Source organism: Tricharina praecox, assembly GCF_024521635.1.
Source record: "Tricharina praecox strain CBS 144465 chromosome Unknown BZA05scaffold_9, whole genome shotgun sequence".
Lineage (NCBI taxonomy): Eukaryota > Fungi > Ascomycota > Pezizomycetes > Pezizales > Pyronemataceae > Tricharina > Tricharina praecox.
The window spans coordinates 279520-301416 of NW_026250411.1; the positions used below are offsets into that span (position 1 = coordinate 279520).

Sequence of the window (21897 nt, forward strand, 5' to 3'; positions counted from 1 at the left end):
CTCTACTCTATGATACTCGACGTGGGTGCGCCGCAGAGTGAAGTCATATGTACATAGACTGTTTACTTACATGGCCCATCCAATGGAGTCTTGCTTCCTCCTGCTGCTGCTGCGCATGCCTGCCCTACCCATCTCTGCCTACCTACCCACCTACCCACCTACCCACCTACCCACCTACCTACCTACCCACCTACCTACACTCGTATGTATGCACACTCCTATGCACCCATATGCACACTCGCACTCTACATACCCACATACTCTACATACATACAAAATTCGTGGTAAGTACCGCTCTCTATGCAGAAGACGTGCGCCGAAGTGCAAAACAGTGCAGCATATCTACCGTACCAGACCGAGTCAATCGCCGGTTTCGCGCCACGCGCCGCCCCGGCGTGGCCGCCGCCGATTCTCAGCCCGTGTGCTGGGTTGTGCAGATCGGAGGGCGGAAATTTGGAATTGATGGCTTACATATGGGATTGGCACATGGCACATGGATGGTGGGTGGGTGATGGGTGATGGGACGATATGTATGCACCTTGGTACGGTGTGTGTGTATTTATGGATGGATGGATGGGTGGATGGATATGGGTATGGATGTGGGTATGGTATGTATGGTATGGATGGATGTGGGTAAGTATGGTATGGATGGATGTATGCACCATGGTATGTGTGTATGTGTGTATGTGTGTATGTGTGTATGTGTGTATGTGTGTATGTGTGTATATGTGTGTATGTGTGTATGTGTGTATGTGTGTATATGTGTGTATGTGTGTATGTGTGTGTGTATGAATGGATATATGTGTGTGCTGTGTTGCGAGCTTGTTACTACATTATTACTACATCTGTAGTTTCTACATAAATATCGTAGTTACTGTGATGGTGCGTGGTGCGTGGTGCGTGGTGAGCATCGGTTGTCGCAGGCGTTTCATGGGATGGAGGAGACGCGGCGGCCTTGGGGGGAGGGTGTCACGGTTGTGTCGACGCATTGACGGGCGATGTCTGGGGATGAAATATCATATCCAATCGGCCCGTACTGCCCGCGGGAATCTGAATAATGGGAAACCCCCCACCCTCCCGAATCCAGCTCCCACGGAAACACGTGAGTATCATAAGTACCGTATCTACTCAAACAGAAGTGCACTATGCATGTATGTATGCACCTAATGTATGTCTGAAGCATTCACCCAAGTACCGTATGTATGTGTGTGTACGCATCGTACCTACATACCTGATATATACCGTCGGCTCCCAGAGGCGGCATGTATGTATGTAACTACGGTACATAACCACATACCTCATACCGGTACGGTGATGTGTGCACCTGCCGATTCTCTCCCTCCCGTGGCGGAGGGGAAGTGGGCCGGTTGACAAATACCTCCTCCCCCCAAGTTGGGTGTTTGAGATATCCAGCATCTGCATACTCGCTTGTGCACTGCTGTGTGTGTTGGTCGCGCGCGGACGAGGAAGGAAGCAAGCAAGCGACGGAGCTCCGGCAAGGGTTAGGTTTACATAGGTTTCGGCTTGTGGCGTGCGTGCGTGGCTACCCCGAAACCATCCACAGTTACGGTATGTACATAATGTAATGTATGTACTTCGAGTATACATACCGCACACGTCACGCGGTGAAACATCAGTAGACGTCCGCGGTACTGTACTGTACTGTACTGTACTGTACGGTACTCGTCTGCGGGTGCGGGTGCGGCGGTGGCGGCGGCGTCGGCGTCGGTGGTTGCGGTGGTTGCGGCGGTGGTGGTGGAGGAGGGAGCGACGGAGCGAAGGCTGGGTTTCATATACATACAATATGTCAAGGTCCCGGTGCAACCAACCGATCGGCTCGAGCACACTCCACTCCACTCCACTCCACTCCACGCCACTCCACTCCACGCCACACGACGACACGCGGCGATTGGGAGGGACACCTGGGACACCTGGGCCGGTAGTTTGTCCTCTATGTATCCAATACACGCTTGCGTCCTAACTTACCTGCTACCGGTAGGTACTGGTACTCTAGGTACTGCGCGTGGGTTCGCTCCGATTTATGTATGTTTGGTACTACGTGGATGGTATGGTATGGGATGGGATATGCTGGGAGCTTGGGAGGGCATGGGGCTGCCTCATTAAAGCTCACTCGGCGTGCCGAGTGGGTCTGCCGGTTCGATGGCCGAGATCTGTAGGGATATGTACCCAAGTTACATAGATCGAACACTTGCCTGCCTGCCTGGCTAGGTATGTAGTTAGGTTCCAGGGCCAGGGAGGACCCGTCGCCTCGCGGAGGGGGAGGGGGAGGGGGATCGTGGACTCAGCCCTTAGTCTGGATACCTATCCTTCCTACTTCGCACAGGTACCCCATACCGAAGACTTACATACAATAGGCATATACATCTTCCTAGGACCTACATAGCATAGGTGCTTAGGTGGATTGGATGCGCGCATGCAGACTCCACGTTACGCGGTGAGAACCTGGAAGGCTCGCGGGTGCTGGGTGTAGTTACTCTTTTCGGCCCACGGCAGTCAGCTGTCGGAGTTCGGCTGATGCTGGTGATGGGGGGGGGGTGGTCTGGAGTTCTGGAAGGATTTATTCTGACTCGGATTGGTATGTCGGCACTTGTAGTGTGGATCGTCGTCGTGCCAGACGGTTGGCAAGCAAGCAAGCAAGCTTTAAGCTTGAAGCTTGCTTGTGGAGACATGCATGAGGATTTGGTCTGGCTTGTTTTTTGGTTTTTAGAGCGTGAGAGGTGTGACTTGGAAGTTGGGAGTGCACGGAGATTAGATGATTGGATAAGCAATTACCCATGTGGTTAATCGTAGATCTTCGGCTAGCGCTGATATTCGGAACGTACCGATAGACAGAAACGCGGCTCAACACCCAGGGTGGATTTTTTTTTTAGGCTGGTGTATGTACGCGCACTCGACGAAAGTTCGAGATTCACAACCCTCACTCGGTAAGTAGGCAAGTCACAGCAGCAGCAGCATTGCGCAATCGAGAATGCCTCACCTCGCACAGGCGGTACGTGTAGCACCCCACACTCATTCCCCCGCCCCCGCTTTTGGGCCGCGCTGACGGTGAAGGCGGCCTGGCAGGACACTGCTTCCCTCCCCAAGACCTCGTCGATAACCAAGTCCCTCCGGTCCCGCGACGCGCCGCTCCTGTCGCTCCTCCCGACCGCACGCGACCTCTACCACTCCTCCGCCGCCGCGTCGAATGTCTTCTTCCCGCGGCGCAACGAGTGGCTGCTCGAATGGCTCGCCCAGCGGCTGAAGGAGGACGAGGGTGCCGCCGGAAGAGCCGCGCGCACGTCGACCGAGTGCTGGGACTTCCTGCTGGAACTGTTGCGCGCCGCCGATCCACCGACCGTCGCCGGAACGCTGAAGAGACATGGGATCGTGCCGCTCGTGGCGAAGGTCATGGAGGAGTTGCGGACGCGCGAGGAATACGCTGCGCCCGGAGAGCTGCTGGATAGAGTCGCGGAGGTGTTGACCGTGCTGAGAGGGATTGCGAGCAGCGAGAGCTCGATTGCGGCCGGGTTGAAGGCGTCGCCTGAGGTCGCCGCGGGTATTCTCGGCGCCTTTTTGAGGGTGTGTAAGCAGATGGTTGGTGCTGGCGAACAGGTGCAACGGATGTGGGTTGATGTGGTGGTCGATTTGTGGAGGGGCAGTATCTGGGGTAGTGCAAACGCGAAGAAGGTTTGCGCTCTTTCCCAGTGGGTGGGTAGTGGTGGTGTGGTGGGGTGGGCTGACAGTGTATGGTAGACGTCGGCGGTGTGGTCGGAGAAATGCTTGGAGATTTCGGCGACGCTGTTGGTGGCGCCCGAGATTGACGATTCGCTGAAGACGGTCCTGGAGAATATGCTCGCCGAATACATTTTTTCACCCGAGGTCTTATTTCCTGTGGGCAATGCCGGACAGAAGCAGGGCGCTGCTAGGGTGCCGTCCACGAAGGATCTGATTTCTCTACTTGGGCCTCTCAAGCAGCAGGATGCGGCCATGTCGGGAACACCGGAAGCCATCAGCATTCCCTATCTACCGGTGTTGTTCCGCATCGCGATCGACGCGCATTCGAGGAAGCGCACAAAGGCGGATGCAGCAATCGTCGAAGCGCTCTTCGTGGCGTTGTTGAGTGTAGTCGCCGGTGTTGATCTCCAATCAGAAGTTCTCGACGAATCGGCATCGAGCGGAGACAGCATTGCCTCACTGCTGCAAATCCTGATCGAAACCGGGACTGCACTGTCGCCTTCTACCCTCTCACGCATCGTTACCAAATTCGCCAACCTCACCTCCTCAAACCCGGAATTTATGAGATGGTCACTTGTCGAGACTGCTCTCGCGATTGACTTTGACACCTTTCTCCACCCCGATGTTGCTACTCTTACCACCCAGCTGTTCTCTGCGCTCTCGAAGGCAAGGTCGTCGCCGCAAACCGGTCGGGTACTTCGCCTGGTCGTGGACGGGTTCGTGAAGGCGCGCGATGTGATGGGTTTCGTGGCGCGCTGGTCCAAGCAACTAAAGTCCGGTGCGGAAGGCGATATCTGGCGGAGCGACGAGCTGGCCGGAATCTTTGCGCCCATAGTCGAAGACTCCCTTACCTCGCAGCAAGTGGTAAAAGCGGTTGGAAACCTCCGACAGGAAAAATCATGGATCGTCCTGGACGCAATTCTTCGTGGACTGCGGAGAGAGGAAACGGAAACACAGTTGCTCACGTCGGGCACTTTGGAGGAGGTCGTGGAGACCGCCCGGAAAGATGGCAAGGACTGGAGGGCCTGGAGGCTGCTGGTCCGGATCGGTGGTATCAAACCGGAACTTTTGGTTCCGGCAATCAAAGATGCTACGGAGCTCGTCAGTGCCGGCAAGAGATGGAAGGAAGCTGTTTTCGCATCCGAGGTCTTGATGCGGGTGGCGGAAGATACTCCGGAGGGCGCCGCCATGGAGGGCGCGCAGGTCGTTCTGCATGCTGTCGCGAAGAGCTTGGGCCGATTCAAGTCGTGGGATAGAAGTATTGCTAGCGTGGACAAGACGAACTTTGGTCATGTTGTGGCTACAGCTGTTATCGGCGGTCATCTTGCGATCCTGGAGAAGGTCGATACTACTCACAGAAGGGAGTTTGTGGATAGTCTCCTGGGTGCGGCGTTAGATGGGGGAGCTGCCAGTGGCCCTCTTGATGCTGCACAACTCTGCCAGGCACTCCTCGGAAGGCCGGAATTCTACGAGCATCCTGCCGTCAAGGGTATATGTCTTGCCGAATCTCACGATTGGAGTCAAGAAACTGACGAATACAGAGGCTATGCTGTCCGCTCTCGTGACGAGACTTCCATTTGAGGAAGACATGGCGAAATCTGCTGCGGATCTCCCGACATTGTCCCCTAAGAATAGAGATCAATACAGCTTTTTCGTCTCCTTACTCGAACTGTTTCCACTAGAGGCCATCAAGCGCACAACGAGGGAAAGGATTCTGGACACATGTCTGCTTCTAGATATCGTTGGATTCTCGCGCGTCCGGCCGCTCATGCAGCGGCTTTGGAAGGTTGGCAATGCGGGATCGTTCATGGCCACCGACTGCCAGGTAATCAAGATGTTGTTCACAAACCCCGGGGCGGCGGATATCTTCCGCCGAGTCCTCAGTCACGCATTCATCAACCGCGACCAGGAGAAGACTAAGGAATACCTCACGTCTCTCATCCGGATGAACTACTCGCTCGTTAAGGGTGCTAGAAAGGGTGATGGCCTCAGTGCGGGAGAGCTGGAGATGAGCTGGGTTGTTATCACGGAGCTCTGGAAATTCAGGAGCGAGGCGGCAATCAACTCTGGAGATCTGGAAAAAACGAGAAAGTGGTTCCTGGAACTTTTGGCAAAAACTGTCGGCTCCAAGAAACGTGTTGATGCCACCGCATTGAAATACTGGAGACAGGTTTGGGAGTTGGAGAGGGACGACAGAGACGCCGCCCTTGAGATCGCTGCTCGGGTTGCTGGAAGGGTCACCAAAGTGTGGGGCTATGAGGTGCCAGATGCTGATATTGTCGTTGAGACCATTGGTGTCGTTTCTACAGTGGCCGAGAGCGTGGAGGACATGATGAATGTTACCGCCTTCTCGGTGGTGTCTTCTCAAGTGCTGAAAAGAGAGAGAGACGCGGATCTCTTAAGGCATTACAAGTGTGCGGTAGATCGGCTGGATATTACTACTCACCGGGACGTTTCTCGGAGAGTTGTGGATGCTTGCTTCTCTGATGAAATTGGCGGCGACTTTATCTGGGAGCTATTCAAGATTCTGATTAATGCTATCAAGAGTGAATTGCCCTCTACTCTAGAATCCTTGGAATACCGCTAATAAACAATAGAACCCGAAACCCCAGAGGAGCTCTCAGCCTCCATTGACGTTTTCTCAGCTGCACACTCAAGACTCCTCATTTCACTTCCCTCCTCGCTCTCGCCATCCGCATTCATCCTCAACGCCCACTGCATCAACACCCTCCTCCGATTGCATCCTTGGGCAATCATTCAACACAACGTCGACGCCACAATCTCATCCCTCACCATTGCCGCATCCGCGCATGGGCCATCTCTCACCGCGACAGACACAGATACCCTTTACGCCTCATTAACCTCCATTCTCTCAACGATCCTCTCTCTACACCGCCACCGCATTCGCGGCCGCTATCACCTAGTTGTAGCGCTCCTCCAGACACTCCTGACAGTCCTCTTCACGCCCAAGCTCTCGCGCAGAAAAACAGAGCGCGCGCTACACCCTCCATGGCTACTCTCTACCACCGCTACCCCACTAACCTTACACTCTGCACGCGTCTTCGCACGTGTCCTGCAGGCGTTCTGCGACCCACCAGTGTCCACCGTGCGCTCGCACAACAGCGAGCTGACGGACAGCGAGCGGAGTAAGGAGAGGAAGATGGTCGGGAACGTGGTTGGGCCCGTACTGGAAACGTTTATCAAGCGGGTGCTTGAGGAACGGGTTGATGCTGCCGTCAGACGGGAAATCAATGTGGGCGTCGATAAAATGTTGGAGGTTCTGGGGCGTGAGGGGATGAGAAGAGTCACGGGACGGATGAATGCCGAGGGCAGAGCTGTCGTTAGAGCGCTGTGGGTCGAGTTTGGTAGGGGACGCGGTGAAAGGGTGTAATCTTGCTGCAAAAGTTTGGGCTTTATTTAGAAGGCGTAATTGGAAGTTTTTGGTTTGCATTTTCGTTTTGTGATGGGGGTGATAAACGTGATATCTTGTGATCGTCGCCCTATGTAAGCGCCGGCAGTTTTCCTGACGTATGTACCTATCCCTGAACGATATATAGCAAGTGGTTACAGCTGTATCCTACTATCGTCACCCATGGCGCTGCAAAACCTCCCCACCGAGCTCCTCGATTCAATCTTCTCCTACCATGACCCTTTTCCGGATGAGCCGGTATTAACCAGCAACCACTTCCGCGAACTACGGCTCCTCTGTAGAGCTTTCAAGCGGTCGGCCACGCCGCTAGCCTTCAAACGCGTCCGGCTATGCGAATTCAACCGTGAAGCGTTCGAGCGCATCGTGAACCTCTCGCGATGCTCCGAGATCGCGAACTGTGTCACCATCTTCGAGTACAAAGTGGTCGAGCACATCTCCCCTCGTACGGCTGCCAGCATTGATCGGAAGAGATCATCGGACTGACATATACCTAACCAGCGGATATCCACCAAATCGACTCGATATGCCTCCTTGGCGAGGACACCCTCCTTGCCGACAGCAAAGCGATGGCCCGCGATCTCTTGGCACGCCATCAGATGTACCTTGCGCAAACCGACGTCCTGGGTACTTACTTCGACATCCTCTCGCTCGCCCGCGCGCTCCCGGCCTTCTCCAACCTGCGCACAGTCACCATCTCCGCGTTCGCCAGCGAGCCCTACCGGCAATACGATGCGAGCCCCACGCGCGCCTTCTGGGGGCTGATCAAAGCGCTCAACCACTGCGAGTACGAAATCACGACGCTTACGATCGCCGCGTGGCACCCACCGAGCCTGTTCCCGTCCGCGTACTACCAGCGTCCCGCCGCGGAGACCCCCTACGCCGACTCCAAGCCGCAGCAGATCGCCAACGTCGTCGCCAGCATCACGCACCTGGCCCTCACCAACATCCCGCAGGTATACCGCGGCCCATGGTGGCAGTGCGCGCTCCGTACCGAGATCGTGTGCCACTGCGTTGCCGTCGAATCGCTCACGATCATTATCGACTCTGAGCGCGTGCCCTACGCGGACCCCGACTCCTCCTTCCCGTCGTTCCGCAACATCCTCTTCGAGACGCCGCTGCACTTCGCGCTCTCACCGTGGGCTATTGATTACAGGCTCCCGAAGCTGGCGCATCTGGAGCTCGCCGCCACGACGCGCGAGGGCGCTCACCTCGAGGATCCTACCGTCTTCCTCACAATGCACAAAGACACCCTTAGGTCGTTGGTCTGTAGGAATTATTGGATGATGAGCCATCTGTTGAGGCCCGGGTGGATCTCCGATAATCAGTTTAGAACGGTCGTGGCCAAATTCCCGGATTGTAGGTTCGAGGGGACGCACTGGGCACCACCGGGTTCGGGTCCGTGAAAATGGTGTTGAGTGAGGAGAGGCGCAGGTTCGTCATAAATGAGGTTGAGGTTGAGAGGGGGGGTTTGCTTAGGGAGGGAGGGAGGGGGAGAATCAATCTATCGTCACATATATACGGCTTTACTAGACTATGGCCACCACAAACCTCGACCTTTCCCGCCAGCTCCGTGGGAGAGAGAGAGATCTTCCTGTTTTATTTCGAATGCAGCCTATCTAGACTATGGCGAACCAGCTCCGTGGGTTTGCTTAGGGGCGTATGGTTCTGGAACTTCCGGACGAGTGATTTTGTTTGCAATACCAAGCATTTTCTCGTGACTTCTTCCGAGCTGTCACGTTGACTGGTCTTTGGCGTCTCGTACTCTCGTCACGTGGGGCACGTCATGGTTTCATACTCGCATCGACTGTGTGTGTGTGTGTGTGAGGAACGAAGTCTGCTGAATTACTGTCCACAAACAGCACATGAGATACATCATACATGTTATATCTCCTCATCTGTACAATCTGGTCATCAAGACCTAACCATAACTCCAACATTCAACCCAAACCCCAACTCCCAAAAGTTTTTCGATCTCTAGCAAGTGAACGGGCGAGGACCTATTGCACAAATATCAGCAACCGCTTTTGGGGGTGGGGGATCACGTCGCCTACCTGGAATAGTGTAACTAATGGTGCTCGCATAGAGGTTAAACTTGATACCAGCATCAGTTCCCGCATAGATGCCTGGGATATTGTAGGTAGCGGGGCTCGTGCTGCCACCGCTCGTGAGCCTGATCTGGGCGCACTCCATGTACAGCTGTGCGCCGGGGTAGCTTCCGGCGGCGTGAAGGGCGATCAGCTCGCCGCGAAGCAGGTAGTCGCCCGCGGGAAGACACGACGGCAGCGTGACGGTGACTTTGCCCTTGTTCGTGATCAGCTTGTCAACGCCCCATACCCCGTTCGTGTACCCGTCCTCGTAGATCTTGAACCAGCCGCTGTTAGGGATCGCGCCCGTCGCCGAGGAGACTTTGGACATGTAGACCATGACTAAGGGTTTGTTAGACTGGGAAAAGGAAGGTGGGGGAAGGGGGAAGTACCAGGTCCCTTGTGCGAAGCGTCAATGATCAACCCCGTGTCAAAGTCCGAGTCGAGCGTCTGGCCCCACTGCAGCGTGATCTGTGCTCCGGCGGGCACCGAGGCTACGTCCGACGAGATCTTGACGAGCGGGTTGGGGCCGCCGTTGCAGGCCATCTCCGTTGCTGTCACGTCGGTAATGGGACCGTCGTAGCTGGGGAGACGCATGTACTGGTGTCCTATTCATCCAGTCAACATCCACCACCAACTCAGAGGAGGAGGAGGACGAGGGGGAGACATACGAGTCTGCATCACGCCGTTGATTCCAATCTGCTGGAAGATGGTGTGTGCCGACGCCGCGGTGGCGGCCAGGAGCACGCTCAGGATAGAGAAGGACTTCATTCTGGATTCTGGATCTTGTGTTGTAAAGGAAGGACTGTACTGTACTGTACTGCGGTAGTATCTCTGTGGATATAGAAATATTGCAAAAACCAATGGGGAATCCTCGAGGGGTTTATATATCCCCTATTCTTCACCTATGGGTTCGTATATGGACATGTCAATATAGACGGAAACAATTACAACCGCCATCAACGATCCCGCCCCCCGGAGTTAATATCTCTGCAACCCCACTACGTACGCTGAACGACCATCGACGGCTGAAAGGGGAAACATCTCGCTAGCCAGACGTCAACCCTCCCCTCCCTCCTCTTGCCGCTCCCCGCAAATTGAAGGGGTTGAAGGGGGGTGACCACGACAGCATAAGTACCACCGGCGCCTCTGCCCTGTCGATCCGGGGTCGGCGCCTTTTGCTCGCTCTTGCTTGCTCTTTCTCGTGATGACGCGCAGGGATTCCCGCGAAGCTTTCCGGCGGCCCTGTATTCCGCGGGGGAGGGGGCCCGGGGGGTCAGTGCAGTGCAGGTCGGGGTCGGAGATATAAATCTGTCGGATAAATGCACGCTATGTACCTGTCTACAGCTGTCTATATACCCTACACACCCTACAGTGCACGCTTGACAGGAAGGCAGGATAGGCAAGACAGGCTGGATTTCGGAAGTTAATTATTTTCATACACTCTATGTGAACCCCCCCTTCCTCCCACACCACGTGGTTGTGAAGATAGTATGGTATGCAGGCACTCTGCATGTGCATTGTGGGCGGTGCGGGGCGAGCGGTGTCGTGAGGGCATCTACCTATGTAGGAGACGAGATGGCAGTGGCTTATGGGATGGATGCGATGCACACGACCAGCTGACCCTCGGAAGGAAGTGAAAAACTGAAAAACTGAAAGTAAGACCGCGCGTGTCCACTGTCCACTGTCAACTGTCGAGCTCCGGGGACCGGCCAACCCGTCGGACCACCTTCCCGACACAACAACAACCACAGGTCGAGGACTCGAGGTTTCCAACAACCGGGAGGATGGGTGAGATCCCCCGCGCAATCTCCGGAATCGTCGACAAGCCTTTCCGAGCGAAAAGAAAAAGAAGAAAATGCGGGTCGTAGTCAATGATGTAGCCATGAAAATTCCTGGAATCCCCACCCCCCAAAATCGACGACGAAGTCGAAGGAAAACTTCGGATTCCGCGCTTCCGTTTGATCCGAGATCCCTAGATCTCTCCACAGACCTACATAGGTAGGTAAGTAGGTAGGCCTAGGACGATAGGTATGCGGAATGGCGGTGGTAGGCGATTACCTATGGTAAGTAAGCAGCTATAGTTAGCCAGCTGAGTCTCCGGCGGACTCGACAGTTGGCAGTCGGGAAGAGAAAGAAACCATCATCACCTGAGTCCCTGTCCCGCCCCGCCTCGGCTCCAGTCTCCGCCCCCTGAGCTCTCAGCATCCAATAGGCCATCGGAAATCCCCACCACCGACAATGGTGACAGTAACAAAGACAACCACAGAGGCTCCATCGGACTCCCAACTCCTCACTGCCCACTCCCCACTCCCCACTCCCCACATCCTCCAGAATTTTCAGAATCTCGAAGTGCACGAGTCCAGTCCTATGCCAACCCACCTACCTACCTCCTCAGGCCAATACATATAGTGCCGTATACCAGCGCATACGTAGACTTTCCTTGCCGCCTTCCTGATTGAAAGCCTCCTCCCCTCATATATTCCGCCGTGGTATTCGGCAAGGTCAGATGGCATCGACACCAGCTATAACCAGCCATGTATAACCGGCTATAACCCGTGGATGGTACATACTTCATAAGTTATGATAAGTAGCCATTATGCCTTCCAAGCACCAATTCACGCAGACACCCAAGCACTCAAGCACACATTCACGCCGCACAGGATCCGCGAAGGATTCCCAATGGCATCCCCCTCGCCACGGTTCAAAACCCAGATGCGAGCGAGCGAGCATATATCCTCCTCAGCCCTCAGCCCGCAGCCCCCAGTCCGCGAGCTTCACTCCTCTCTCTTCTGGTAGGTACCATGGATCGGGCCCTTCCTACTATCATAATTCAATACAGAAGTATCGATGAGATAGGTAAGTTGGTACGACATCCCCGCTCTGCCCTGCCTATGTACCGGATGAGGCCGTGGACTCGTGGTGTAGCAACTCCGGTAACGAACGATCCGTGAATGGAAGAAACGAGCTCGAGCTGTTCACGTCGTGACCTGCCGCCGCCGCTGGCGCCTTAGTATCCGGATTCTGTCGAATATATAGATCAGGAACAAAACAAATGTATGGGATAGGTACTTGGTAGGTACATCATCATTACGGTCACTCGCTCCCCAGCCACGAGCAACAGCCACGCGTGGCGTGGTGTCGATCAGATTGGCACGTCTTCCCATTGCCATTGCCATTGCCATTGCCATTGCCATTGCCATTCGCATTCCCATTCCCATTCCCATTCTCATTCCCATTCCCATTCCCATTCTCAGTCCCATTCCCATTCCCATTCCAGCCTTCAACTTCCTATTCGATCCACCGCCATCCATCAACTTCCCCACCCCTCCCTCCTTCCTTCCCTCAATGCAAATTGAAGAATATTCGTATCAATGCAACCCAACCCAACCCAACCCAACCCAACCCATCTCAAGCACATAAAAGCACATAAAAGCACATAAAAGCACATAAAAGCACATACGTAAGCTAAGTAGTAAACAATCGTGTAAGTAAGGTGCCCGCCAGCCAGCCGTAATATAAAGACATGTAAAGACATGTAAGTAAAGACATGCAATGCAATGCAAGCAAGCCCCCCAGGCAAGAAATTATAGCAGAGTTTGCTCAAATACACCCAAACGCCGTACCCCCTCCCTCCCGCCCAGAAAAAGTGACGAATCAAAGCCTACCAGCCCAGAAATCCTAACCCCGGGCTCCGCCGCCATCGCCGCCATTATCGCCAGCACCCCCAGCACCACCACCACCCCTATCCGCGCTCTTCATATCGAGCAGCATTCCATCGTGCCCGCCATGCGTAAGACAGCCGATGCACGTGCATCCCTCGCCGCACTTACACCCGCCCATGCCCTCGGCACACCCCGTGCCGTACTTATAGTCGCAGATGACGAAGTCATTGAAGTCGCCCATAGAGTCCTGGGGGGCGTCGGCGTCGCCATCGTCATGGTAGCCATCGTACGCGAGCGGTCCCTCAGGGCTGAAGCCCGAGTTCATGTTTCCACCGCCGCCGCCGCCAAGGGAGGGATCGAACATTCCCTGCTGCGGCGCATCCATGAGCTCCATGTTCTGGCGGATGTGAGCGAGCATCGCCGGGTTGTGCGGATGGTCGGCGCACGGCACGCAGCGGCAGGAGTCGCCGCATTTGCAGCGCGGGGAGCTGGGCGTCATGAGGATTTCCTCGCGCGGTTGGATTTGCTGCTGCTGCTGGTTTCCGCCGCAGCAGCAGCCGACGTGGCTGGTGAAGGGGGGTGGTGGCGGTGGGGATTTGGGTTTGGTGCTGCAGCAGCCGCCACCACCACCGCCACCACCACCACCACCGTTTCCGTTGTTGGCGGGGGAGGAGGAGGAGCTGTAGGCTGAGTTTGCGCAGGGACTGTTGGCACTGCTGGAGAGATTGCTGTCCTCCGTTCCGGCTGTGCTTTGGCCGCGCAGTGTTATGAATGGTAGTTGACCACTGCTAATCACCTTCGACAGTTCCATAAAATCGATGTTTGCAGCTCGAACCTGTTGTATAACCGCCCATTCCTGTTGCGTAAGTTCCACCGTCACGGTTCCCACATTGAGGTTGCCACCCGGTGGTGGCTTCGTGGGGATTGGTGCAGGGGCAGTCCTCTTTTCACAGCAACTGGATCCATCCCCATGCAAGGAGGTGTTTAGGTTGGGCAGCCGGTCGTAGGAAGACTCCGCTGGCGCGAAGAGGGCGACGGACTGCTGCGGTATCGGCGCTAGGTTAGGCGGGGCCTGGGTGAAAAAGTTCGTCGAAGGTTTCATGAACTGGTCGATAAACGATGGATTTCCCTCTAGATGTGGAAACACGGGATTGAAATCTGGATTCGTTGCGGGGAAACCCGGCGCTGAAGCCTGAGACATTGAAAGATGATCGATACCACTGACCGCTGACGACATCGGTGGAGGTCCTGATATCCGTTGCGGCCAATCATTGTTCACTTCCGAAATCGTCTGGCCAAACGGCTGATTCGGATCTGCGGGCGGGTCGTCGCGAGGGACGAGTCGCTTTACAACGCTGATGCCTTGCTGGGTAGGAACAGGACCAGTGAGGACATCGAACGCATGCCATCCAGGATCGGTGCACGGCGTTCTGCTCGGGGTGACTATGCTGTTTTCTCCCAGCCTTGGTGCACCTGTTTTCTCCGATTCCACCCGGGCTGCCTCCGACCTGAAAGCTTCCACGGCCTCTTCCGAGACTATGCTTTTCTTCCGCCGCGGGTTGGGCCGCTTGCTGATTCGGCCTTTCTTGACTCCGTTTTGCGCGGCATCATTCGTTTCGGGTAGCGTGGGTAGAGGTGTAGGAGGCGGTAGAGGCTGAATGGTATCCACAGTTTCTCGTTTCAGACAGGAGCAGCTTTTCACTACGGGCATCATGTCAGTACCCGATACTTTTTATTTTACAGCGATGTGACCACCCGAGGGAGATTGTCCTTGCTTCAACAGTAGGACAGAGAGGGTTGCTCGCCTTTAGGTATGGCAACCTGCACGAGATCACCGCCACAGTTGCAAGCCTCCATGGGGGGATTCCCATTTGCCATGGACTCTGCCGATGTATTGACGAAGGTCCCCGGTGGAATGGAATCCGGCAGGACATGTGGACAGTTGTTGAGAGGCCTTCCGGGCTTCCGCACCTTGTAGAGGATCCTGTCGTAGTGGGTACATTTTGAGCTGCGGTGACCTTTGGTGCAAGAGTAGCTATCGGAGGGAAGGAGAAGGTCAGTTCGGTCCAGTTAGGGGAAGCCCAGCACGGATCAGCAACTCACCAAGCCCATTTCTCGCCCTTCCAGTACGGCATGATTGGCGACTAGTGAAAGAGCTATATATTTCCGCCTCTTCGGCTGCGCAACTCTCCCGTGATGTGGATGGGTGGATGGATGGATGCTTCAACGAATCCGGAGCGCGTGCACACAAGTAGAGCTAATTCTTTTTTTCGACGTTCTCTCTTTCCGGAAGACAAGGGTCTATCCTGCGCACACGGAACAAGGTGCGGGGCGGAAAGAGGAGGGGGGAGGGGTAGATGAAATATCGCAAATTCGCTCAGCTGCTTGCTGCTGCTGCGGGAAGCGGATGGGAAAGTATGGTACGGGAGCGGGATATGAAGCGACCCAGCTGCTCGGGAAGCTTGCGATAGACGATGAATCGGGTATTGGGGTCAGGAGGCGAGAAAAATCTGGCGTTGGAGAGGCGGTTCTGTTGCTGGGGCCAGCGGTCACCAGTATTGCGATGAGACAGCAAGTAGGTCCCAATCCAATACTTGGTACTGGAAGTGTTTCCGTTGCGAGGGAAGTAGATAGACACGGGGGGCTGGCTACAGCGATGGACGGATGGAAGGATGAACGGATGGAGGGGGCACTGAAGAAAAAAGCACATCAGAGAAGAGAGCCACACATTTCGATTCTGTGTAAACTACGTACAGCATAGGCAGGTATAAGTTCTTACAGGGCCCTCGCCGTAAGCTCGTTCGGGGTTTCTTTCTTCCCGCGCAGCTGGGCTTATGAGATATCCGCTCAGCGTCCGCCGCCCGTTTCCGCCAGCCTGCAAGCAGATCGGGTCGAGTTGTGCAGTGGGGAGGTATAACCCCCAGAACAGTACCGCAGAAGCTCTCCCCGTCCGACGGCACAAGCTACTACAGCTGAACGGTTCGGTGCTGTATCTTCACTGCGTTGAGACGACGCCACAGACGTGTGGACAGGCCTTCGGTTCTGGAGAGGAACGCGTTAGGTGAATCGACGATTTGCACGTTTGCGGCGGGGCATGAGGTGGGCAGTTGTTTGCGAGGGTTTCGTTGGCTGGGTTCGGGAGGCTATTGTTGCTGACACGGGCAGGGCGACGGGGCGACGATGGGGTTGTGTCTCGGGCGGTGTCCGGAGGAGGTGACGGTTGCGGCTATCTCCAGATACTCGGTGGTGGTGGTGCAGACCCGTCGTTCGCGAAAGCATGTTGGGTTGTGGTGAGGTACGAAGGCTTGAGTTAAAACGAGAGAGTTTCTCCCGAAGCGGTAAGCGGCATTACCGGGGTGTGGTGAATCCCAGGCGGTGGGACGGCGTGGAGGGGTGAGGTGGGGGCGTGGCTGAAGATCGAACACCGGCAGCTGAAGTACCATTCAGACTTATGATAGAAAGAAGACGAGAAGTCGAGTGCACAAAAAAAGAACCGGGCGTCGGTGGTACGGGCTCGAGGTCACACTCTATTTGCCATTCAGGCTGAGGATCGGATGACAGCAGCAAGTCGAGAAGTCAAGAAGTCGAGTGCACGAGTGGAAGCCGCGACGAAAGAACCGAGTGTCTGTGGCACGGCTCGAGTCACATGTCGCAGGAAAAGTGTGTCAACTCACCATCGATCACTCGGACACATTCTCGGCTTGCGGCCTTGAAACCGGCAGTGGCTATTGAGACTACCGTATTTACTATACGCGCAACGATGCCCGTCCTTGAGATGACACTCGGCATTAGAAGGCGAGAGAACGCTCCCAACAGCGTGTTATCGTCAGCCTTCCTAACGACGGCGGTTACACACGCATCTCTCCATCTCACCAGATCTCGAAATCACGATGATCGATCTTCGCGGCGGAGTCGGATCACGTAACCAACTGCGAGCGCACGATTATGTTATGTAAGATCCAGCCCTCGGCGGGGAGAAACTTCAATTCCGATCGATTCATGCCCCAAGTGCCCGCAGCACCCCCCACCCCGATTCGAGCTCGCCTACCTATGCACACCTAGAGTACATGCCTACATGCCGTATGTAGGCCCACAATGCCGTTGCCGCGAGACAACAACTAAACGGAATACTTTGTTACAGATGCAGCCACATTCCTGCTTCTCGTTATCGATCTGCCGTGGCTACTGATGTGATGTAAGTACGGTACTGTAGAGTACTGACTCTGAGACGCTGACGATGCCGACATGCCCCGCCCCACCCTGTCCCGCCCCACCCCGCTCATGTGTGGAATCAGCAGCCCTATCCTCACGTGTAGATACCCTACCGATGCTCACGTAGGCCGTCCGACTCCACCGGCTCGCTCCGGCCATATATAAATAATACTCAAGAGTCAATACCCGCATGATGCGTACCTGTAAGAGCTAACTAATCCTGTAGGCCTGCAAGTCTGCAAGCCTCCACATGCGGGGTGGTTTATGTAGAGTATAATATTTTATCATACACCATATAAGCCTCTACCATCATCACTAATTATCGCTCCGTATACACTTAATCAGATCCACATGCGTCGCATGAATTCCCATTCTGTTGAAAATCCGAGAGAAGAACTTGACTTGACTTGATTGATGTACCCAACGATACGAGAAATATTCGAAAGGAGACGTGCTTATGGAAACGAGCTCGTGTAAACAACGAGATGAAGCGGGGCCTCAGACAGAGGATTCGACGATAGCCGTCTTCGTCGCCGGACTCGGGCTGGGGGCCCGAAGGCTTAGCTACAGAGACCGACTCTGGTGAGAAGCCAGGGACAATACTACCGTATTAAGTGCCACGAAGGCCATGAATGAAGGCTGTATGCAACGATGCAAAACGACAGAGGACAGAGAGAAGTATCAGTGATACCGTAGCTAACAGGCAGTAAGACGCATAATACCTATCAACAAATTCCAGTGGGTGGAGTTGAGTGAGTGGAGTTGAGTGAGTGGAGTTGAGTGAGTGGAGTTGAGTGAGTGGAGTTGAGTGAGTGGAGTTGAGTGAGTGGAGTTGAGTGAGTGGAGTTGAGTGAGTGGAGTTGAGTGAGTGGAGTCGAGTGACGGGAGGTGTGACCGTGTGGGGTTGGGTGGGAGAGTTAAGTTAAGTTAACGTTGGGCAGAGTACCAACATCCAGTTTTCCCGCAACGACGAAACGATGGTACTACTGCCCTGGGGTAGTAACACGATAGGTATCCCTTCTCGTTCCGACGCGGGTCCCCGGGGAAGCGGCTATCACCCCGTGTCTCCATGTCTCCATGCCTCATCTCATCTCGTCGAGTCGTCCGCAGCGTCAGACCCCGATAATCTCGCCCACGGCCGCCTGAACTTCAGTTCGAACTTCGGTACCTACATCCTATCGAACGCCCCGGGGCTAGTATTGAACTTCTTACGTTGCAGTGGGGACTTGGAAGTTGGGTGCCGATGAACGTGGTGCGCGGAGAGGAGGTTGATACCCTCGGTGTTGTCTTCTACTTATGTACCGCAATCCCGCAATCCCGCAATCCCGCAATCCCGCAGTCTCACATTTCCTCAATTCCAAACTCACAATCCCGCAATCCCACAGTCCCGCAGTACACAGTCCCACACAGTACACAGCACCACAGTAACACCTGTTGTGCCGCAACCGCAACCTCAACCTTCCCCTCCACGAGTCCACATGATCTGCTCTGTGTACCTACTAACTAGTATGATACGCAAAACCGCTCCTGTCTCCGCCATCAGATAAACCCCTACCGTACCTACGGGTTGAAGTTTGGAACTTTCGCGATCGCTCAATACTCGAATCTCGGCGCTCTTAGATGCGAAACAAGTTACCTCGACCCAACTAGCCGCTGCCCTCCAGGCCTACCCCAGACTTCAAAGATCGGTCGCCGCTAGCTGTCAAGCAGGGGCCATCGGGTGATGTTCCATGAATATTCACTGACATCACGAAAACAGCCCCGGAAAGCACTGATACTTCCAGATTCTACTTTTTATTAATAGATAGAGAAATCATCCACGCATCACCAGGTATCCGACAAAGCACATACAGAACAAAGCACTCAGAACACACAAAAGAATTTGCTCGCTCGCTCTCTCCCGTAGATGCGAATCGAGATGACAACCGAAAGTAAAAGAATTCCCGTCCAAATACACCGAAACAAAAAAAAAACACCGAAATAGGAAAAACGAGAAAGCTAGATTATGATGAACCGGTTAAATTTAGCTCCAGCTGGCTTACGTCAACAGATCTGGTCGCCCCGCATCCGCAGCGGGGGCCATAGGGCGGATCGCATCTCTCGTTGCTGCTGGCAGCGGCGGCGAAGGCGCATTATGTGGCGACGTGGGCGTTTCCGGCACTCCGGACCCAATCTCGACAGGGTCGAGTCGCGAAGCGGGGAGCATAACCGCATCTTCGAACTGCGCCGGCATCGGTGGCGGTGGGGACGTCGACCAAGCCGTCCTATCGCTGTAGTGACTGCTGTAGGTCGGGTATGGCGAGGAGCCGGGATCCGTCGGCGGTGGAGGAGGATAGGCACCGTATGGCGAGCCTTGGTAGGGGGATGTGTACCGGGGAACGTTCTCCGAGTGGTCCTTCTTGTCTTCGACTGCCGCTGCCGGTGCATATGTGGCGGGCTGGGCCTTGCGCTTACGGTAGAAGAAGAAGTAGAACACAGCTCCCAGAATGGCGAGTAAGCCCAGAACACCGCCGACAGACCCACCCACGATCGCGCCGGTGTTGTTTTTCCCTGGATCGCTGTCTGCAGCAGGAGGGACGTCGTCACAGCCTAGCTGTCGCAACCCAGATGTTCCGGTCGATTGGCCTTTCATGTTCGCCAGGGAGAAAATCATGTTCTCGTAGTCCACGGCGAGATATACCTGGCTAAGGAATGGCCCGCCGAAGAATGGGATCAAGGGCTCCACACCCGGTGGAAATCCTGCCGTACCGACTTTCGTTTGGATGTGATCTATGATGCCTGTTAGCTGCGATGCAAGGCACGCAAGGCACGCAAGCGATCAGTGTCTTACCTGGCTGGCTGATCCAACCACCAGCTGTCTGGTTGATGGCCTTCGCCGTTTCGAATAGCTCGGTTCTGGGAATATTGACAGTGAACCCTTTGTCCAGAGTGATCACCAATTCGCCGTTGGGAAAGCTGGAATCTGCGGTATCGTTGTACTTAAAGTATTCCCACGTCTGCTCCCAGAAGGCGTAGTTGTTGTCGTTGATCATGCTGCTATTCCAGTTCTCCTGGACCTTTAGGGGAAGAATCATGGTCCAGTACGCGGGTTCCAGGCATGCCATGAAGGTCCCTATCCGACAAGTCAGCCAAACCAAACTAAACCGAATCTTTCAAATCGCAACGAGTGCGCGTTGCGTACCTTGACCGGCCATCAAGTCCGTGTTTCCCCACTTCATGCTCTGCACGTTCACCTGCAGAGGACAAGGCTTGCTCTTGTCGGGAAAGATGGTGTAGTTGGTAAAGTCCTTGTACGTCGCTTTCGCGGTATTGTATCCTCCCACAACGAGCTCCCCAGGCGCTTCATTATCGCCGTTCGTTCCGTAGTGGAATCCCCAAGACCTGGAGGGTGAAACTTGAGATGCAGTAGCCGACCGTAGGAAGACACTATCTGAAGCCAATCCGACCTGGATGGGAGAGAGATTAGCCGCGTTCGCTTCTCACTCGAGCCACACACCACCACCCCGTTACTATAGTACGTACCATACCGGTTCTGCGTTCAAGTTAGCAAAACAAGCCGTTAAATTTTATACATAGAGTGATGCGAACGTACCCGAAAGGAAAAGTTGAGTTCTCGATTATCGAGAAGGGGTACGCGGACAGGGTCTTGTCACCCAGGTCCACGTTATCCCAACCCCGAGTGAAGTCCGTCAAGGGATCCTCTCCCATCACTGTTCCCGGCAGGAGATCAGCCAATCATTCAACAGAACCCCCGTGCCTCCGGAGATCGGCCACTAACACTTGTAGTTCTCCCCGTTCAGATAATCCCATCCGTCGTTCGAAGCGCTTCCGTTATAGTCCGACGTCCGTCGGTCCTTTGCCCAGGTGCTGCTTCCGGCCTGACTGAACACGCCTCCGCGCCAGAAGATGCAACCCTTCAGCTGGGGACTGTCGGGGTTGCATAGTTTATCGGAATCGGGTACGAATGTCGAGTTCGCCGTGGTCCCCATTCCCATCGCCAGTAATTTGCGTGCGCCGCCTAGTACGAAATTGAGCGTCAATATTCCGAAGCTGTTTTCGAGAAGCGCGGGAGGATAGAAGAGCAAATGGTTATGCGCATACCGAAAATCAACCCGAGAGCTTTGTGCGGCGCGTGTATCGTCGACGGGGTATCGATGACTGTGACATTGCTGTACGGTATCGCGAACGGTTCCGTGACATTACCTGACGAGCGACACGACATCTTGTTGTTAGTTCAGGCGCACCACACTACGGACGAACAACGAAACGGAAACGGGGGGAATCGCTCGATAACATACAACTCGTCCCATTCTTGGCGACCACGAAGGGAAGCAGTGCTGCGGCGAGGATAAGGGCCCTCATATCTCGCGCTCGTCGATCGAGGAACTAGCGGTTGAAGAGTGGTGTCTGAAAGGTTGGGAAGTTGGAGGGGGGGGGATGACAGGAATGGAGAGGGAGTAAAGGGAATGATAGTCGGAGACGGGAGTGATTCGAACTGCCACCTGCTTGGTATTCGGTGGAATGTTAATAATAAGCAGAGCTGGGGGGGCTGTCCGCCATGGGAGTCCCCCGCACCACGCACGGCCAATGCAGGAAGGCGGGCAGGTTGCAAAGTGCCAGCAATTACCACATGCGGTAGCAGCGACTCGAAATCGATGCGGCCTTGACAAGAATGCTCGTTCTCGCCGAAGTGGCAGAATTTCCTGGGAAGGAACAGCCACGGCGGATACGGCATTGCGGCTGGCGGTGGCAGCACAAGCCTTATGCCGTG

The 21897-nt window shown here is 54.9% G+C and overlaps 6 protein-coding genes across 6 annotated transcripts; 3 read left to right on the top strand and 3 right to left on the bottom strand.

Annotated features, from left to right (window-relative positions):
- BZA05DRAFT_269129 (uncharacterized protein) lies at window positions 1–782 on the top strand. The gene has a single exon (XM_051480215.1). It carries the CDS (start codon window positions 48–50, stop codon window positions 510–512), a length of 465 nt encoding a protein of 154 aa, XP_051340302.1. The 5' UTR covers window positions 1–47; the 3' UTR covers window positions 513–782.
- Window positions 783–3223: 2441 nt separating this feature from the next.
- BZA05DRAFT_394611 (Urb2/Npa2 family-domain-containing protein) lies at window positions 3224–7183 on the top strand. Its single transcript, XM_051483345.1, has 4 exons — window positions 3224–3687; window positions 3754–5224; window positions 5277–6281; window positions 6333–7183. Exons 1-4 carry the CDS (start codon window positions 3409–3411, stop codon window positions 7124–7126), a joined length of 3549 nt encoding a protein of 1182 aa, XP_051340303.1. The 5' UTR covers window positions 3224–3408; the 3' UTR covers window positions 7127–7183.
- Window positions 7184–7312: 129 nt separating this feature from the next.
- On the top strand, window positions 7313–8632 carry BZA05DRAFT_394613 (uncharacterized protein). The gene is made up of 2 exons (XM_051483346.1): window positions 7313–7604; window positions 7661–8632. Exons 1-2 carry the CDS (start codon window positions 7328–7330, stop codon window positions 8566–8568), a joined length of 1185 nt encoding a protein of 394 aa, XP_051340304.1. The 5' UTR covers window positions 7313–7327; the 3' UTR covers window positions 8569–8632.
- A 331-nt stretch (window positions 8633–8963) lies between these two features.
- On the bottom strand, window positions 8964–10172 carry BZA05DRAFT_269145 (glycoside hydrolase). Its single transcript, XM_051480216.1, has 4 exons — window positions 9921–10172; window positions 9642–9857; window positions 9217–9591; window positions 8964–9162 (listed from the first exon to the last, which is right to left on the bottom strand). The coding sequence occupies exons 1-4, from the start codon at window positions 10018–10020 to the stop codon at window positions 9140–9142; spliced, it is 714 nt and encodes a 237-aa protein (XP_051340305.1). The 5' UTR covers window positions 10021–10172; the 3' UTR covers window positions 8964–9139.
- Window positions 10173–12638: 2466 nt separating this feature from the next.
- Window positions 12639–15132, bottom strand: BZA05DRAFT_269166 (uncharacterized protein). Its single transcript, XM_051480217.1, has 3 exons — window positions 15018–15132; window positions 14720–14949; window positions 12639–14615 (listed from the first exon to the last, which is right to left on the bottom strand). Exons 1-3 carry the CDS (start codon window positions 15047–15049, stop codon window positions 12931–12933), a joined length of 1947 nt encoding a protein of 648 aa, XP_051340306.1. The 5' UTR covers window positions 15050–15132; the 3' UTR covers window positions 12639–12930.
- A 3698-nt stretch (window positions 15133–18830) lies between these two features.
- BZA05DRAFT_269251 (uncharacterized protein) lies at window positions 18831–21497 on the bottom strand. Its single transcript, XM_051480219.1, has 7 exons — window positions 21228–21497; window positions 20905–21144; window positions 20719–20836; window positions 20649–20658; window positions 20308–20572; window positions 19957–20238; window positions 18831–19895 (listed from the first exon to the last, which is right to left on the bottom strand). The coding sequence occupies exons 1-7, from the start codon at window positions 21346–21348 to the stop codon at window positions 19165–19167; spliced, it is 1767 nt and encodes a 588-aa protein (XP_051340307.1). The 5' UTR covers window positions 21349–21497; the 3' UTR covers window positions 18831–19164.
- Between the last annotated feature and the right edge of the window lie 400 nt (window positions 21498–21897).

What these genes read in the sequence shown, in the direction of transcription:
- BZA05DRAFT_394611 (XM_051483345.1), top strand. Translation starts at nt 3,409, where the DNA reads ATGGAGGAGTTGCGGACGCGCGAGGAATACGCTGCGCCCGGAGAGCTG. An exon ending in GTAGTGCAAACGCGAAGAAG is followed by an intron (nt 3,688 to 3,753) that starts GTTTGCGCTCTT and finishes AGTGTATGGTAG; the next exon opens with ACGTCGGCGGTGTGGTCGGA. An exon ending in CGAGCATCCTGCCGTCAAGG is followed by an intron (nt 5,225 to 5,276) that starts GTATATGTCTTG and finishes TGACGAATACAG; the next exon opens with AGGCTATGCTGTCCGCTCTC.
- BZA05DRAFT_269251 (XM_051480219.1), bottom strand. Translation starts at nt 21,348, where the DNA reads ATGTCGTGTCGCTCGTCAGGTAATGTCACGGAACCGTTCGCGATACCG. An exon ending in AGCTCTCGGGTTGATTTTCG is followed by an intron (nt 21,145 to 21,227) that starts GTATGCGCATAA and finishes ATTTCGTACTAG; the next exon opens with GCGGCGCACGCAAATTACTG. An exon ending in GAACGGGGAGAACTACAAGT is followed by an intron (nt 20,837 to 20,904) that starts GTTAGTGGCCGA and finishes TGCCGGGAACAG; the next exon opens with TGATGGGAGAGGATCCCTTG.
- BZA05DRAFT_394613 (XM_051483346.1), top strand. Translation starts at nt 7,328, where the DNA reads ATGGCGCTGCAAAACCTCCCCACCGAGCTCCTCGATTCAATCTTCTCC. An exon ending in AGTGGTCGAGCACATCTCCC is followed by an intron (nt 7,605 to 7,660) that starts CTCGTACGGCTG and finishes CATATACCTAAC; the next exon opens with CAGCGGATATCCACCAAATC.
- BZA05DRAFT_269145 (XM_051480216.1), bottom strand. Translation starts at nt 10,020, where the DNA reads ATGAAGTCCTTCTCTATCCTGAGCGTGCTCCTGGCCGCCACCGCGGCG. An exon ending in CGCTTCGCACAAGGGACCTG is followed by an intron (nt 9,592 to 9,641) that starts GTACTTCCCCCT and finishes ACAAACCCTTAG; the next exon opens with TCATGGTCTACATGTCCAAA. An exon ending in CATTAGTTACACTATTCCAG is followed by an intron (nt 9,163 to 9,216) that starts GTAGGCGACGTG and finishes TTTGTGCAATAG; the next exon opens with GTCCTCGCCCGTTCACTTGC.
- BZA05DRAFT_269129 (XM_051480215.1), top strand. Translation starts at nt 48, where the DNA reads ATGTACATAGACTGTTTACTTACATGGCCCATCCAATGGAGTCTTGCT.
- BZA05DRAFT_269166 (XM_051480217.1), bottom strand. Translation starts at nt 15,049, where the DNA reads ATGCCGTACTGGAAGGGCGAGAAATGGGCTTG. An exon ending in AAGGGCGAGAAATGGGCTTG is followed by an intron (nt 14,950 to 15,017) that starts GTGAGTTGCTGA and finishes TCCCTCCGATAG; the next exon opens with CTACTCTTGCACCAAAGGTC. An exon ending in GCAGGTTGCCATACCTAAAG is followed by an intron (nt 14,616 to 14,719) that starts GCGAGCAACCCT and finishes TGATGCCCGTAG; the next exon opens with TGAAAAGCTGCTCCTGTCTG.